This window comes from Plectropomus leopardus, chromosome 16 (genome assembly GCF_026936395.1).
Source record: "Plectropomus leopardus strain MGB_pleo_1.0 chromosome 16, ASM2693639v1, whole genome shotgun sequence".
In the NCBI taxonomy this organism is placed as follows: domain Eukaryota; kingdom Metazoa; phylum Chordata; class Actinopteri; order Perciformes; family Serranidae; genus Plectropomus; species Plectropomus leopardus.
In genome coordinates this window covers 11,793,823-11,809,833 of record NC_142191.1, presented here as the reverse complement: position 1 = coordinate 11,809,833, position 16,011 = coordinate 11,793,823, and the positions used below count along the sequence as shown (strand labels likewise).

The 16,011-nt window shown below is 38.3% G+C and overlaps 2 protein-coding genes and 1 non-coding gene across 3 annotated transcripts in view; 1 reads left to right on the top strand and 2 right to left on the bottom strand.

Annotated features, from left to right (window-relative positions):
• The window catches only part of LOC121955150 (acetyl-coenzyme A synthetase 2-like, mitochondrial), a 69,259-nt gene extending 62,497 nt beyond the window's left edge, over positions 1–6,762 (bottom strand). Inside the window, exons 1-2 of the mRNA XM_088089270.1 lie at positions 6,476–6,762; positions 2,891–3,061 (exon numbers count right to left, since the gene is read on the bottom strand). Coding sequence (XP_087945396.1) covers position 2,891 — 1 coding nt within the window. The 5' untranslated portion in view covers positions 2,892–3,061; positions 6,476–6,762. The remainder of the gene's footprint in view (positions 1–2,890; positions 3,062–6,475) is intronic.
• A 1,650-nt stretch (positions 6,763–8,412) lies between these two features.
• On the top strand, positions 8,413–8,711 carry LOC148186841 (signal recognition particle RNA). The gene has a single exon (XR_015779321.1).
• A 1,280-nt stretch (positions 8,712–9,991) lies between these two features.
• Positions 9,992–14,886, bottom strand: eif2b2 (eukaryotic translation initiation factor 2B, subunit 2 beta). The gene is made up of 8 exons (XM_042503634.2): positions 14,615–14,886; positions 13,402–13,522; positions 12,384–12,535; positions 12,130–12,293; positions 11,948–12,043; positions 11,734–11,871; positions 10,316–10,382; positions 9,992–10,185 (listed from the first exon to the last, which is right to left on the bottom strand). The coding sequence occupies exons 1-8, from the start codon at positions 14,784–14,786 to the stop codon at positions 10,028–10,030; spliced, it is 1,068 nt and encodes a 355-aa protein (XP_042359568.1). The 5' UTR covers positions 14,787–14,886; the 3' UTR covers positions 9,992–10,027.
• Positions 14,887–16,011: the final 1,125 nt, after the last annotated feature.

Genomic DNA, 16,011 nt, shown 5'->3' with positions numbered 1-16,011 from the left:
ATGCTACAGTGATCAGGCATATATAATTTCCCTAGTCATATTTTTTGTTATTTTTTTGCACCATTTAGTGCAAAACAAGTAGACACTGGCCCAGTTGCCTCATTTCCTATTTTAAATTCAGTGTCACATTTTATAAAGACGCACAAATAAAAACATACTCTGACACAAGCACTTAACTCTCCATTTAGGCCTTAAAAATGTTTCTAATCTTCTAATCCCACAAATGTCTCTTAGCTTCATGGGTGCTTTGTGGATTTAACTGCAGTTTACTGTTACTTTCACCATGTCACTACATGCTCTGCCGCATGATTTAAAAACCCTGCGAGTAATTGGTGATACATTTTAAAATGGTGAGATCATTTGAACTGTTGTTGATTTGATTTCTAGGTTGTCGTTTTTCCAATTCAAGTGTCATTTACTTACACTAACTCAAACCAAACAACAATCAAATTGTAAAAGGCAAGACGACATACCGGAGCCCTGTGTTCTCCTTAGTATTCATCTTTGGGATTAAATTTGAACAAGTTGTTTTTATTGCGCTCAGGCTTGATAACCTGCGAGGATGTTACTTTTTCAAATTCTTTAACTTGGACCCCCCGATCTCAATTTATCCAACTGATTATTTGCCTCCGTACACAAATAATCAAAAAACTTTAGCTACTTTTTTCGCTGTGACCTTCCTCCGGTCAGCCAACTTTTTAATCAACATGAAATATTATTTTTGACTCTGAACAGAGATTTGATTCAGTTTCCTGTTTTTTATGATTTCTCTGGGATTAATAACCTCTGTGTGTTTTCTTCCCACTTGCAGCCTCAGACTCCAAAAAACGACGTTGTCATGCCGTACACACACTTAATTTACAGTCGGAGTGGAAATGTAATCTCTACAAACATCTGTTCACTTCTGACTCTCAAGACAAGAGCCTGTTTTTTTTTTATTCTTAAGAGCGACTTTTTTCAGTTGACTGCATAAAGTATTGGCGTCGCCTTTGATTTAAGTCAGGTCGACATCAGCACTTTGTTTGCAAATGAGTTCAGAGGACACTGAATTTAGCTTCTACATTTTGACTTTTAGAGGGATTCTTCAACAGTGTTTTATTACTGAAAACACACTTTGTGACCACAAACTAAGATCTCAAATACTATTTCACACTCACCCAACATAGGTGAATATTTTATATACATCCATAAACTTTGCACTTGTTTACTCTTTTATTAGCATTTAACCTGTTTTATATGTGATCATCCCCTTAATTAGCGTTTTACCTGCTGACATGCATAGTCATTTCTTACACTTTTTTTTAATCTGTTCATATGAGCTTCACTCTTTTATCCACATTTTTACTAAATTATTTATGAATTTGTATTTTTGAACTTGCATCCTCATATGTTCTTGTGCACAGTGCTATTTTATTATTTGTGCTTTAATGTTTTTAATGTTCTTAATTTTGGTTATGTCATAAGGGGGCAGGAGAGGAGCAACATGGGTTTCAATGACGTATATTAAGAATTAATTTTTTAATGTGATGCAAAAGGTCAAGTGGGCTGCTGACTAAACATTTAAGTTAAGTTTCAATCTGAGCCTCATTGTTGCTCTTTCTTTGCATGAAGCCGCAAATGCGACCTGTTAGCACAGTCAAGAACCAATTGGTAAAACATTAGAAGTAAAAATAAAAACGTTTATCTTATGATTGCTGCAGAGCCGTAGCCAGCATGTTATAAATACTATTTTCTATAAATAGAAAGTGTTTACCCTCTCAATGTCAGTGAAATACGTCTTTAAGGGTTAATATTTGAGAGTTTAAAATTACTCTAAAAAAACACCTCAGTGATCGTGCGAACGCGAGTAAGAACTCATTTAGCATTCGAACACAGCATAGTGTTACTAACACTGCGGGACGTCTTTCCTTTGTCTGAAGTTACCGTTTACTTGTGCATCAAACTAGTTCCCCTTCTGGGAATTAATAAAGTTGTCTAATCTACACAATTTTAAAAGCCGTTTTAAAGTTCTTACAACACTGCCACAAATAACAGTCCACTATCAGCTTTTCAAAAGCATTTAAACCTCTAAAATGTGAACTGATTGGTTTGATTTCTTTCAAAGGCATTGGGGAAAAAGGCACTCAGGAATTTAGCAAGAAATGTTGGACAAAATGCAAGAAATTTGTAAAATAAGAAAATTATTACAAGCTAGTGGAAAATGTCCATAAAACTACAGTTCTAATTACTATAATTTTATATTTAAAGTTAAAGAATATTTATTTTATTTTACTTTTGTTTTATTTTATTTTTCCAGCTCCATTTTCTTATTTGTTTATATTTTTTTACTTTGAGCATTTTAAAGTTGCTCACGGCCTTTTTCATGTTTTTTTTGTTTGTTTTTTTAAACTAAAAAAGGGTTATTTGACCTAAAAGCGGTCGAAATCAAGTACATGAGTGTATCGAGTCTAAATAACACTTAAATCAGCCTAAAAATGATCCACCCTGTGTAAGTTTGTAAATGTAGAACAAACATAATTTTACTCACGGTTTTCAAACCCCCAGATTTGCCCCCAAAAAACACAAACTTTGAGCACTGTGATGTAAGGACGCTTTGTGTCATGAAGAAGCAAAACTCATTTTCAGGCACATGAGCAGCCGTGTTGCCTCCCTCCCTCCAGCAGCCACTCTGAGCCATTACAGGCTGTAATTGTTATTTAATGGATTAAACATTCATCCTTCCTGTGCATACCCCCAGAGGGCACGATGACAGCCTCACCATGTTCACACAGCTAAACATCCCCCCATCACACACACACACACACACACACACACACACACACACACACACACACACACACGTCCACGCTCATTTGACGGTAGTGTTTGTGCTTAAAATTCAATTACCCACTTATTGATAGCTCTCTGGGGGCGCTGAAGAAGTGGACATGGTGCCGCTGGTGGAGGTGTGGATGATTTCCCAGGAGGCCTCAGGCTCCTCCGCACATCTCCAGCTGGATCTATTTCATGGCTTTACTCATCAGCAGCAGGCGCAGATGGAGCAGAAGCAGCCGTCATACACCTGCACACACCAGCGCACGCAGACACAGACAGACAGGGGGTGCATCATACACACACACACACACACACACACACACACACACACACACACACACACACACGTAATTTATTAGTGTACATTCTAACAGTGTGAGAGTAACAAGATGTTTGCTGAGCTTTATCTGATGGTCAAAACATTGCAGTTGGAATAAATAAAAATAGCCTACAGATTTAGAGAAATATGGAATTTCATCGTCTCAAGATTTTATTTATTTATTTTAATTTAACCTTTATTTAACCGGAAAAAAACTATTGAGACTTAAAATCTCTTTTACAAGAATCCTGGCCAAGACAGGCAGCAACAAAAGTTAGAGACAGACAACATGGAACAACAATACAAATGCAGCATGAAACACAAATAAAGCTACCACAAGGAAGGACTAAAATTCATATATGCTATAAATAAACCATAAAAACAAGGCAAGTAAAACACCAGCTTAGATACACCCTGACATCAGCATGTAGAAGATGACCAGCAAAAGTCGTGCAACTGACGATTACTTTCATTATTGACTACTATATCAATTGTTGAGCTTTATCGGTTGAGAATCTGATTAATTTTATGTTAAAATTTGAATGTCAATATTATGAATGAAGCTCAAAGTTACAAACTAATATGTACCGTAAATAAAAATTACCTAAAAATGAGCAAAAACAAAAGAGGATTTAAAAAAAACATACACAAAATGAAAAGTGCTCAAAAATTTAAAAAAAATAAAATAAAATAGATATAAGTAGAAAAATAGATAAATTCTTTAACATAATTTTAAATATAGAATTATAGATTATAGGAGATTTTTTCCTAGTTTGTTCCATTTTGAAATAAAAAAAAATCAGGTATTTTTCTTTTAACTGCTTGCAATTTTGGGGACCTTTCTTGCCAAGTTGCTCACTGCTCTTCTCCTCATGTTTTTAAAACAAATCAGACTGATTTGCTCAGGCTTTTAAAGGTTAAACAGCTTGTAAAAAAAATTCTCTCCCTGCTCTGCTCTGTAGTGTAAAGTTTAAAAAAAAAAAAATTAACATTCACCTCTATTCTGTCTCCAAACATTTATGAGGTAAAACATGTTGGTTTTGTCGCTTTAGGTGCAAAAAAAAAAAAGAAAAAAATCAGCCCTTGACTCTGCACTCAAAGCCACAGGTAGCCCTACAGGTTAGCCACGCGCCTGAAAGTCCCCTGAGGCCTCCAGGGGCCCCGTGGGAACACTCGGCTTGCCGCTGGCCTCGTTCCCCGCTAATTACAGCACTCATCTCTGCTCTCCCGCGAGACGCCACCGCTCTGATGACAAGACGCTGCACAGTTTGGAGCTCTGCATCAGCGGGCAACAGCTGGGGCTGCCGGCTGCACGTCAATACCCGGGGGAGGGAGGAGGGGGCGGTGTGTGTGTGTGTGTGTGTGTGTGTGTGTGTGTGTGTGTGTGTGTGTGTGTGTGTGTGTGTTTGGGGGGGTGGCATGATGTGTTCATTCACACACATGCAGGAGAGGTTTTGTTGCTATTTTGCAGATGACTTCCAAACTCTGATCTTGTCATTTCAATCTGTTGAATTTCAGCTTTCTAAAAACACAAAAACACGTGAGCTCAGACAGACAGCGCCGCGTAATCTGTAATCCAACACGAGCTCTGATTAGAAAATAAAGATGAATCTTGTTGTCCTTTCACATGACAGGGTCAGACTACAGCGTACACGTCCCTAAGGATGACGCCGGATCGATGAGCTCTGTACATACTGTATTCCTCTCCGTGTGATTGCACTGGCTGTTCATTAGCAGGAACGCTGAGCTTTAACGGCCTGCACACTTCTGGCGGCCGTAAATCTCCCCGACTCCACCCAGGTTTGCTCCCCTGTCTCATCAAAGGGAAGGGCTGTGAGGAATGAAGTCAGCATGATGAAAAAGAGAATGAGATTTATCTGCCTCCCTCTTTCTCCTCCTCCTCCTCCTCCTCTTCTACGCAGCTCATGAGTGCAGAAAAATGACAAGTGATCTCGCCAAGACACACCCGAAAATGTGATGATGGCTCTGGATGTGTGTGAGATGCTGATGAGCACGCTGGCCAAAGACGGCAACATCAGAGTGTCTTTATGTCACATTTAAAGGTGGTTTGAGTGAGTAAGGATACGACTCAAAAGGAGAAACTCAAAAGCAGAGTGAGACAGATAAAAGTGAGGTTTACTTGGTTGGTTTAGGCCAAAAAGAAGCGAGACAGGCAGCTGACGAGGAAAAAAAAAACACCAAAAAAAGGACGAGACAGATGAGACAAAGGTGGAGTATGAAGCTACACTGACAGGCAGCTAACTATATTTTGTTGAAGATTTTTGGAGTATTGCGTGCTGCTATTTTCCTTTTTATATTAAGTATACATGGATTATTTTCTAAGTATTTCTTTATTCTTATTTGAAATAAAGAAATGCTTATCTTTATTTAAAATAGTAAGTATGAAATCTATATTCATTGTTCGGGTTTAACCAGGAGACTAATTTGTTTTTGGTTGGTTTTTTTTGCAGTTAGAGGCAGAATCCTTTATAAATAACTCTATTTAATGTCTGATCTGACATCAGGCGAGATGCCAAGGATGACAGTGTTGGATTTGGATCAGACTGAGTCTCTCTTTGGAAGTTTTTACAATAACCAGGCAGCTGCAGCCAAAAACTATTCAACACAAGCCAGATGAATCATTATGGTTATCTATTATAAACTGAGACCCGATATGTGACACTGCTGTTTACAGTTTGAGGCCTTCATCTTCTCAGAGGGGCTAATTGTCAGAAAATGTTGTTTGACAGTTGGATGATGTCATGGTCTGACCAGCGAGTGTGAGGCAGCGGAGAGTGAAGACATGTTGCTGCGTCCCATTCATGCTGACCTTTATTCTGCAGTTCCAGGTCAAGAAATTTGGGTCAGAGAACAATACACTCTCTCTGTTAGACCGTAGCGGGGTGCCAGAGCCCCTCTCATGCTCCCCTCTGACCCTCATCCCAAGCCTCCACATCCAACCACTCAACACAACATCACAGTCCACAGAAACACCAAAACTCCCTGCAGACTTTAGCTGGGAGAGCTGTTGCTTTAAAAAAAAAAAAAAAAGCAGGATGGGGAGTCACCTTGTGGTTTGATATTATAATTACACTTCAATCTATCTATTAGTTCTTATCTTCTGTGGGATTTCTGCAGTCGGTTTCTGTGTTTTTTGGGTGTTTGGAAGGCGAGTGTCCGACAGTAAATAACAAGTAAACACTTTAGCATGTGCGCACAAAAAATACCCTAAATATTTCTCACAGCAGCAGAGCGTCAAACATCACCAAGGCAAACAACACGGACATGCATCAACAACAACAACCCTAAAAACAATCACAATTAGCGTGTTTTTGTACTCACACGTCTGAACAGCATTTAGTGAGCTTCAGGCACCATGAAGTCCTCCCCAGTCTGCTGCAGGAGCTGTCAACACGGCCACTCTTTCCCAGTATAACCAGTTCATTCGGCCGCTCTGTCCCACCGTCTCTAACTTTTCAAACATTTTAGAGTCTCTTTCGTCACGTCGGGGATTTTTGTCACACACGCAGAAAGTCCTCACTGAAGGTAAAAAGTCCTCAGCGGACACATGAATCACCTGGAGGATGTGGACGTTAGCACCATGGATGTATTTTGGTTAGCACCTAGCGTGTAGCCACACCCAGAATGCACCTGTCGCCCTCTTCTTCTTCTTCTGTTGGTTGGCGTCCATAAAGTGGCATTACCGCCACCTACTGGAGTCTCCACTAACCAAGGATAAACAACAATACTTATAATAGTAATAACAATAATCACAATACCCATTACTATCCCGCTCCCTCTCTACTTCTCGTCTAAAAGCGTCGCGTTGCTATACATCTAACATCCAGAAACCTCATTGCCGCATTAATAATGACCTCTATTTTCTCATCAAATGCTCATAGCAGAATCAACCAATCACAGCAGCGTGTAGTTTCTGACATTTTTTTTTTTAGTTTATCGTCTCATAGACTGGTTATAGTATTTGTGTCTTTATTTTCTTAAAGAAGTGGAGGAAGAGTTTATCACTCATTACAATGACAAAGGTGGAGAAATTAACAGTGAACAATTGATTTCTTGCTAGCTAAAGTTAGATATAAGCAAGGAAACTTCACATTAGCTAAAGTGTTGTTGGTTAACTTTAGTTTATCTGACTTAACTCCCTTTCAGAAATTTGATAACTACCGAGTTAAATCTCCATGGAAAGTGACTGCATCAATGTTAAACAAATCTATTGTAGCAGAAAGTACAATATTTCCCACTGAATTAAAGCAGTCCAACGGAATTACCCAACTAAAGCTACCTGAGGATTACCTGAGTAAATATCGACCGTGGTTAGCCCTACTAGAATCTAAATGTCTCTTTATGCTAATTACAATGTACCATCCCCCATGTTTGATTGACTCCTCCTTGGACGGTGTAGTCAGCCATACTAATTTATAAGGCTCTCTTTATGCTAATTAGAATGTGCTAACCCCTGTGTTTGATTGGCTGACTACACCTTCGAGGAGGAGCCAATCAAACACGGGGGTTGGCACATTCTAATTAGCATAAAGAGAGCCTTATAAATTAGTATGGCTGACCAGGGGCGTCATAGTGGTGGGAAAAGTGGGACTGACTACCCAGGGCCCAAGTGGGGAGGGGGCCCTTATTGGGCCTGAAATAAAAATTATTTTTTTATTTTCATTTTTTACTCTTTAAGTAGTGACTGCAATAAGTTAACTAAAATTGTCTGAGTTAATGAACAAACATTCAGAATTCCTTTCTAGAAAAAATGTGGAGTCTCTCTCAGAGGCCCCTCTCACATTTTTCAGGAGTGTAAAACAAAGTTATAGTTGTTTATTGCTTTTAATGGGTCATCGGGTAATGCAGGTGTGGTTATAACAATTGTACAGGGTTGGCTTGGGCCGTAGTGATGGGGCCCAATGAGATATGTTTTCATGGGGCCCAGAATTCCTGGCGACGCCCCTGTGGCTGACTATACCGTCCGAGGAGGAGCCAATCAAACACGGAGGATGGTACATTGTAATTAGCATAAAGAGACATTTAGATTCTCGTGGGGCTGATTGTAGTCGGTATATACTCAGGTATACAGAAAACTAATCAAATTTAGCACATCAATAATCGTTATTAAATTTTACAGTAAGAGTTATTAAGAGCAGTCTTCATCTCTGCAGCTGCAGTTTTATTTCCCGCCGCTAGAAGCCGCTGCAGCGTACGCTCACGCCGCGATGACGTCACTTTAGTCAAATTCAAAAACACTATGAGCACAGCATTCTGTCGCCGGGTGCGGTGGCGCGCGCCTGTAATCCAAGCTACTGGGAGGCTGAGGCTGGCGGACCGTTTGAGCTCAGGAGCTCTGAGCTGCAGCGGACTATGCCGATCGGGTGTCCGCACTAAGTTCGGTATCGATATGGTGCTCCGGGGGGAGCCCTGGACCACCAGGTCGCCTAAGGAGGGGTGCACCGGCCCAGGTCGGAAACGGAGCAGGTCAAAGCCCCCGTGCCGCTCAGTAGTGGGATCGCGCCTGTGAATAGACGCTGTAGTGCAGCCTGAGTAATACAGCGGGACCCAGTCTTTTTCTACCACCACTAAACTGCTCTTTATACACACACTCAAACCTGACACATTTACAGCACACAGCAGCTTCATCACTGACTCTTCATCCTCTCATTCTCAACAACAGAGCAGCTCATCTGCAGCTCCTACACCGCCTCCACCTGGAGGACTCCTCACACTACATCTAACTCACGCGATACTTCTTATATGGCACAATCGGGTATAATGGAGGTTTAATTCATCTTGTTGAGGATTGAACTTCTTTTACCTTGTATATCACTTTCAGGTTATTCTGCATACAGACTGTATCAGTGATGATGTCTAATATTTCACACTGACTGCGTTTACATATGCATTTGTATCCTGGTTCATCTACTAGTTGTATCTTTGTTTTGAGCATATTTGTGATTGGTGCTGCAACTAATAATTATAAATTCACCTCCGGTTTTTTTTACGATTAATTGATTATCTTGTAGTTCATGAAATGTTATCAAAAATTTAAACCTGGTTACTGATAGACCTGCATACAGTGGTAGAGTGTATGCTTATATTTTCTCAAGATTTCAAGTTAATTATGACGTTATTTTGGAAAACAGTTTTGTTATCTTGAGATCTTGAGAAAATTTCCCTGTTATCTCAGGAAAACAGGAAAAAAAACAAAAAAACGCCAATGTATGGCCTCTTTGGGCTTCCGTAAAATAGTGTACTTTCTACCCCACTACATTGACGTCAACTTTAGTTACTAGTTACCTTTTGGATTATAATTTTTCATACACATCACGTCAACCATGTGTCTACAATTGAGATTTTTTCTGACAAAGGATTAAGTGTTCCTTTACTTATTTTCAGACACATTTTAATTCTTCAAAAGAAAAAAACAAACAAAAAAACTTACCTCTTTTCCAGCAGTAACTTCGAGGATGCTCAAGGACCCCTGTTGAAGAACCAGGTCTTAAGATAAATAAGCTATTTAAAAAAAACAACAAAATAACCCTTATGAAATGTTTAAAATAATATTGTACATTACAGGAAAAATAAACAAATATTTGACTCCATGTTACACTCTACCTTCATCACTGTCACAGGAAGTTGCTGACATTTTAACAATCAATTACGCCATCATCACGCCGTATGTTGCTGAGGACCCGAAACATGAATCAAAAAATTATTTTGCTACAACAAAACCTGAAATTAATACAGAAAGAAAGTCTCACACCTGTACAGTTTTGGGAACACTCCTCGCAGAACTGCTTCAGTGCAGCAAACATTACCACATCAAAAGACACGCATGACATGACGGGATCAATCATCACTTAATTTATTAATTCATTACACTGGTTAAAGCTCGTGGTCTTCAGGGTGGTAAAGTTCGCTCATGAGTCGGTAGATGTAGGACGGTGCGTGTCCTCCGATGTTGGAGATGAACAGTGTGATGAGCTCAGGTGGGACGTAGTCAAACACCGGACAGTGTACGTTCACCTTTGAGAGAATCTCACCTGAAATACAAATTATGAACCGAGAATTCATCAGAAAAAAGAACCAGATGAGGAACATTTATTGTAAAATCTTGAAGGCTGATGCCAAAAAGATGTTGAAAAAGATTTTTTGGAGGAATGTCAGAGTTACCTTCAGTGAAGGGAAGCACCTCGTGCGGAGAGACAAACTTATGGAAGGTGTCTTCTTCATTTGGGAACTACGGACACAAAGAGTTTCATCACTGTCTGCACCCAAAAAGACCCAAAAAACCTCCTCAGACCTGCCTTCCCCATTTAAACCACCATCGCCCCCATGTTTATTCCCAAGTGGACTCTATTCAGTTTTAATCTTCACTTTATTAACTACATTAACCCATAAGGACCATTTGCTGCATTTTATGTGCTCATGCATGTCTGTGTTCATGCATATGGTATAACGTTTGGCAATGTTGTGCATTTTTGTTTAATCCTGGAATTTTCAGCTCAGCTCCAACAATAAGTCTAAAATACGCCTGGAAACAAAATTCTTACATTCACATCGTTAAAACATTCAAATTGCAATTTTTTATTCCACCACCATTGAAGCATAACAGCATGCATATTCCTGGGTGTCATTCTCAATTTTTGTCTTAAAATTTATAATTTTTACTATTTTCCACTCGATGATGTTACCTCTTTCCATAATTGACATGTGGAGAAAATAAATTCTATTTCCACTAGGTGCACTGTCAACATCAATGTTGCAGCAAATCATTGAAATATCTCAGGCTGTGATAATTTTAAAAAAACTACTCTACATGTAGTATATTAAAAATAATTCATTTTCTGTGTTGTTGTTTTTTTCATCTAAAACTTAAAAATAAAAAAATAAAATCAATTAAAGTAAAAATGTATACAGATGTATAATATTTTCTATAGCCTGATTTTGAAAAACAGTCAGTGTCGCAGGTAATCACTGACATATACCTGGCTGTGATAATCAAAAAATAATAATCTACTTAGCATGTGGTATACTGAAAATAATTCATTTTTTGTGTTTTTTCATTTAAAACACTGTGTTATCATGACAAAAACCTGGCTTTTAAAGGTTTAAAATTCTGAATATTTAGGACTGGCATTGGTTCCAAAATAAACTCAACGAAAGTAAAAATACTATTAATGTATAATATTTTTTAAAGCTTGATTTTTGAAAAGTACATTACGAGCAATTTGAGTGTGTGTGTGTGTAATATTAAAGTGGGCCCTAAAGATTAGGATTATCCCTAAAATAAGAGTTTACTGGGATTTTTTTTCATCTTATGTATTTATACCTCCTATGTAAAACATCTTTGAGGACTCTGAAAGGCGTTATATAAATCGGATTTATTATTATTATTGAAATTATTATTATTAAAATTATTATTATTATTATTATTATTATTATTATTATTATTATTATTATTAAAATTATTATTATTATTAGTATTGTTGTTATTATTATTATTATTATTATTATTATTATTATTATTATTATTATCATTTTGCCGGCAGCAGAAATTAAAGAAATCTGACGGACTAAATTCTTCTTACCTGAGGCGAGAGCTTGAACATGGGAGCACAAATGATCAGCGGCGTTGAGTGGTGCTTCGCTGCAAGAGCCAGAGTGTGCGTCCCATTTACGGCCCTCAGACCTCCGTTCGCCAGAACTGTCTGCGTACCGATGATGACCTGAACAGAGATCACCACAGGTTTACTCAGGTGCTCTGACGTGACCGTTTCAAAGGTCTTCTGTGCTGTTAAATACCTTATTAACACGAGACATGACTGCGAATATGGCAGCGTCTGTGATCACGGTTGTTTCGATGCCGGCTTTCGAGAGGCTGGTTGCCATCTCGTGTCCCTAAAGGAGGGTGAACAAACGAGATAAAATTACAACAATCTTTAATCTCACTTTCCTACATGTTTCTTGTGTTGCTTTTTTCTTACCTGGCAGAAGGGGGCGCACTCTGCAACGATGACATGGAACTTGCGTTTGCGTGCGGCGTCTTTGAGGAAGGCCTCGACGGTGCGAGAGCGGCCGATAGTCATGATGACCTCATTAGAGTGAATGTGCTCCAAAGCCTGCATCGCGATGTTGTCAGTCGTTCCCTCTGAAATAAAAAAAATGATGACGGGAGAAGAATAAATATGGACTCTATTTCAGTTTAGTTCTGAAACCAGCTGATGGATAAACGACTCACCCAGCTCGGTCAGTAACTCATTGATGGCCTCGATGACGTTTGCTTTGAGGGCGGCAAAATGCTGTCTGAAGTTCTCCTCGCTGAGTCCACCGGAGGTCAGCAGCTTGTGGAGAGATTCCTGCTGGTCCGTCTCTTCACTGCTGCCTCGAGATCTGCGAGAAAACAACAGAGCAAAGTTTAGACATTTCCCCCTGTAATTAGTATCATATTACAGAATTATTTCCAGGATATTTCCAATAAAACGGGACACAGAGCTGTAATGTGAACCAAACTGCTTTCATATTATCTGAAGAAAATAAATTGCATATATTGTTGAGTTTGCTTTTTAAAAAATGTAAAAACAGGGATTCACTTTGTTAAATGTACTATTACGAAAAAAAATCTCTTTACTAACACTACTGCTACCACACCTACAACTACAAAAAGTAATAATAGTTATTATTTATTTGTTTATTATAAGGATCCCTATTAGCTGACACATAGGTGAAAAACTAGTCTTCCTGTTATTATCTTTCTTTATATAGTAAATTAATACATAGTATATATAATAAATAAATAAATTATAAATTATATAGTAAATAAATAACATAATATGTCACAAAACAAAGATGAAATCACCAAAAAGCAACTTTTAAACAGAAAGTTTTAAATTACAAATGTTAAGATTTGTTCATGGCATAGTCACCGAGACCAAACAACACGTGTAAAGTGAAATAAAATAAAAATAAAAAAGGATGTAACCACAACAGAAGCACAAATATCTGAAAATAATTGGCAAAGAAATTATGAACAAGGCTTTGATTATATAACTTAGCAGCTTCTGCTCAAATGACTTTTCAGTATACATGCTGTTTGCTATTAATCAAGATCAGAATTCAAAATATTCATGTGCCACGTGTGTGTGTGTGTGTGTGTGTGTGTGTGTGTGTGTGTGTGTTTGTGTACAGTCCATAACTTTCATCTATAATGTTTCGGGTGCAGCGTCTCGTTTAGACCGTTTGCTCTGTTCGGTCCTCACCTGGCATATTCCTCTCTGATGATCTTCAGCACCCGTCTGATCATGTTTCCGACAGTGGCCTCAGACGGCTGAGCGGCCGTCATTCTCCTCCCCTCTTTACGGATTATTTCCATCAGATCGCCTGAAACAGAGAAACAGTTTAGGAGAAATCAGATTTGTGTACGTTTGTGACAAAGTAAACCTGTGTTTAATCCTCTGTTGTTACCTCCTGTTACTGAAAAGCACAGCCACGCTTACACACTGCTGTTTAGTCTTTTTCATTCATACTTAACATAAATGGAGACATAAACACACAGCAGCACAGGTGAGCCATTAAGTGCAGTTTATGTTTTGGTTTTAATTAGTAATAAAGAAACATTAATGGTCCTCTATATTTATTCACAAGCATCGCGGTCAGTTAGCAGTTTTACTTTGCACCTCCATTTCTTTTACATGTATATTTCTTTTACCTCTGAATATATTTTATTCTATCATGCATGCACATATAGTATAGATGCATTTTACCATGTTCAACAGTATATTGGGCACAAATTTATCTTTGGGCCAAATATTTTTCTGATTGTATTTGAGTGACCTCATGTAGAAAACAAAATTAAGTCTGATTTCTCTCTCATTAGTTAACTTTGTTTGTTGTCATTAACAACACCTCCTTCATCTGTAAAATTCATGAATAGTCAGGGACTGTTCTTTATTTATGAGAGGAGGGGAGTGGCTGGGGAGTGACTTTGCTTGTTTTTATTATTATTATTATTTTAAAATTGGGATAGTCCCCAAAGCTACAAATACTTGCCACAGCATGTGGAGATGTGAAAATATGATGATTTCTATTTTTGCACTTTCTGGCTATTATAAATGGTGTAATTCTGACAAAAAAATAAATTAATAAAATAGGTGGAACTTAACACAAATACAACCATTTCATTTCGTTCGCCTGTCCCCAAAGCCCAAATATAAAACACTTAAACATTTGCGTTATTTAAAAAAAAAATAAATAAATAAAAAATTACACGCCTCCGCCTTTTGGCAACATCATAAATAACGAACAGTCCCTTAGTTTAAACCATAGACTATTACCAAACTTTTAACAAGCGTTACATCAGGTTTGACAGAGTCCCACATTGTTCAGCCACGCTGACAGCTTTCACAGCAGCTCCCTGCTCCACAGTAATGTTTGTTACAGTCTGCAAACTAACACACAGAGCAGCTAACAAACCTGCGCTGCTCCACCGGGCCTGGGCTGTGATCCTCCGGAGCAGGGCTGTCGTCTCCCGGGCTGTCTCCGCCGAGCCCCGCAGCGGCCCCGTCCCGCTGCCCCCGCGCTTCAGGTCGGACAGAAACGCTTCGATTCTCTCCGTCAGGTCTGTCTCTTTGTCTGGTCCCGGCATGGCTGTTATAAAGACGATTTTCTGTCAAAATAAAGTCTGGATAACTGTGTTTCCACCATGCAGATGTTTTGCCGTGAAGGGGAAGTACTACAGAAGTACATCCGGGTGGTTGTGACAGCGCGCTCGTGTGATTGGTGGATCGGGTCACGTGATATTGCATCAATTTTTTTGTGTTTGGACTTCCTTATAATCAATACATCCATGGTTTGGGTTAATGTTTGTATGTGATCTACTGAAATCAAACGGACATCTATACTCCTATGAGGACTTCACCACAAAATATAATATTGTTATTCCAAGAAGAGAATATGAAAAAATTTGCAAAGCAATTCCTACTCCTTTAATTCAACTGATACACAATAGTATGCAGTTTTCTTCAGTTACACCCTTTCTGCCCACTCTAAAGATTGGAAATGTCAATTTGTTGGATGGAAAATGTAACAGTAAATTGATAAGTCTGATTTTTAAACAAACAATTTTTGGTGACTTTAATTCATCCTCAATTCAAGACAATATAGAGATCTCCTTAAAGAGACAGGCCCTCTCCTTCTATATATCTTGCCCTGTTGCTCCCAAAGTAAAGGAAACTCACTTTAAAATAGTGTCAAGGATATACCCTGCCGGTGATTTTCTGCACAGAAGATTTAAAATTGCTGTTGATCCATGTGTCTTTTGCTCTTCTGAGGCTGAAACTATTGTTCATCTATTTTTTGAATGTCCCCGTGTCACTATGTTCTGGTCCGAAGTCCATATTTGGTTATCCTTGAAAATAGACAACATACCCCCATTTACTTACAACGATATTATTTATTTTATGGATAATCTGGACGTGAACATTTCTGACATTGTTAATCTTGTGATTATTATGGGTAAATATCATATTCATACTTGTAAATGGAATGGAAGCCTTCCCTCTCTCACAGTGTTCTTATGTAACTTTGCCAATTACTTTAAGTCTCTAAAAGTGATGAAAAGAAAGACTCATAAGACTGACAAAATATATACATTTATCTCTCGATCCTTGCTCTTCTAATACCTAATACCTTGCTCCTTTGTGTCTCTTTTTGTTTATTTTACTTTTGCCTTTGTTCTTTTTATTCTTATCTGATTTTCAATATGACTCCTCCTTTGTTTTCATGATTATATTTGGTTGCTAATTTCCACCATTGATTGATTATTTCCTAGCCAAGTTTTGTATAACTATCCCTATCTTGTTATGTAAATT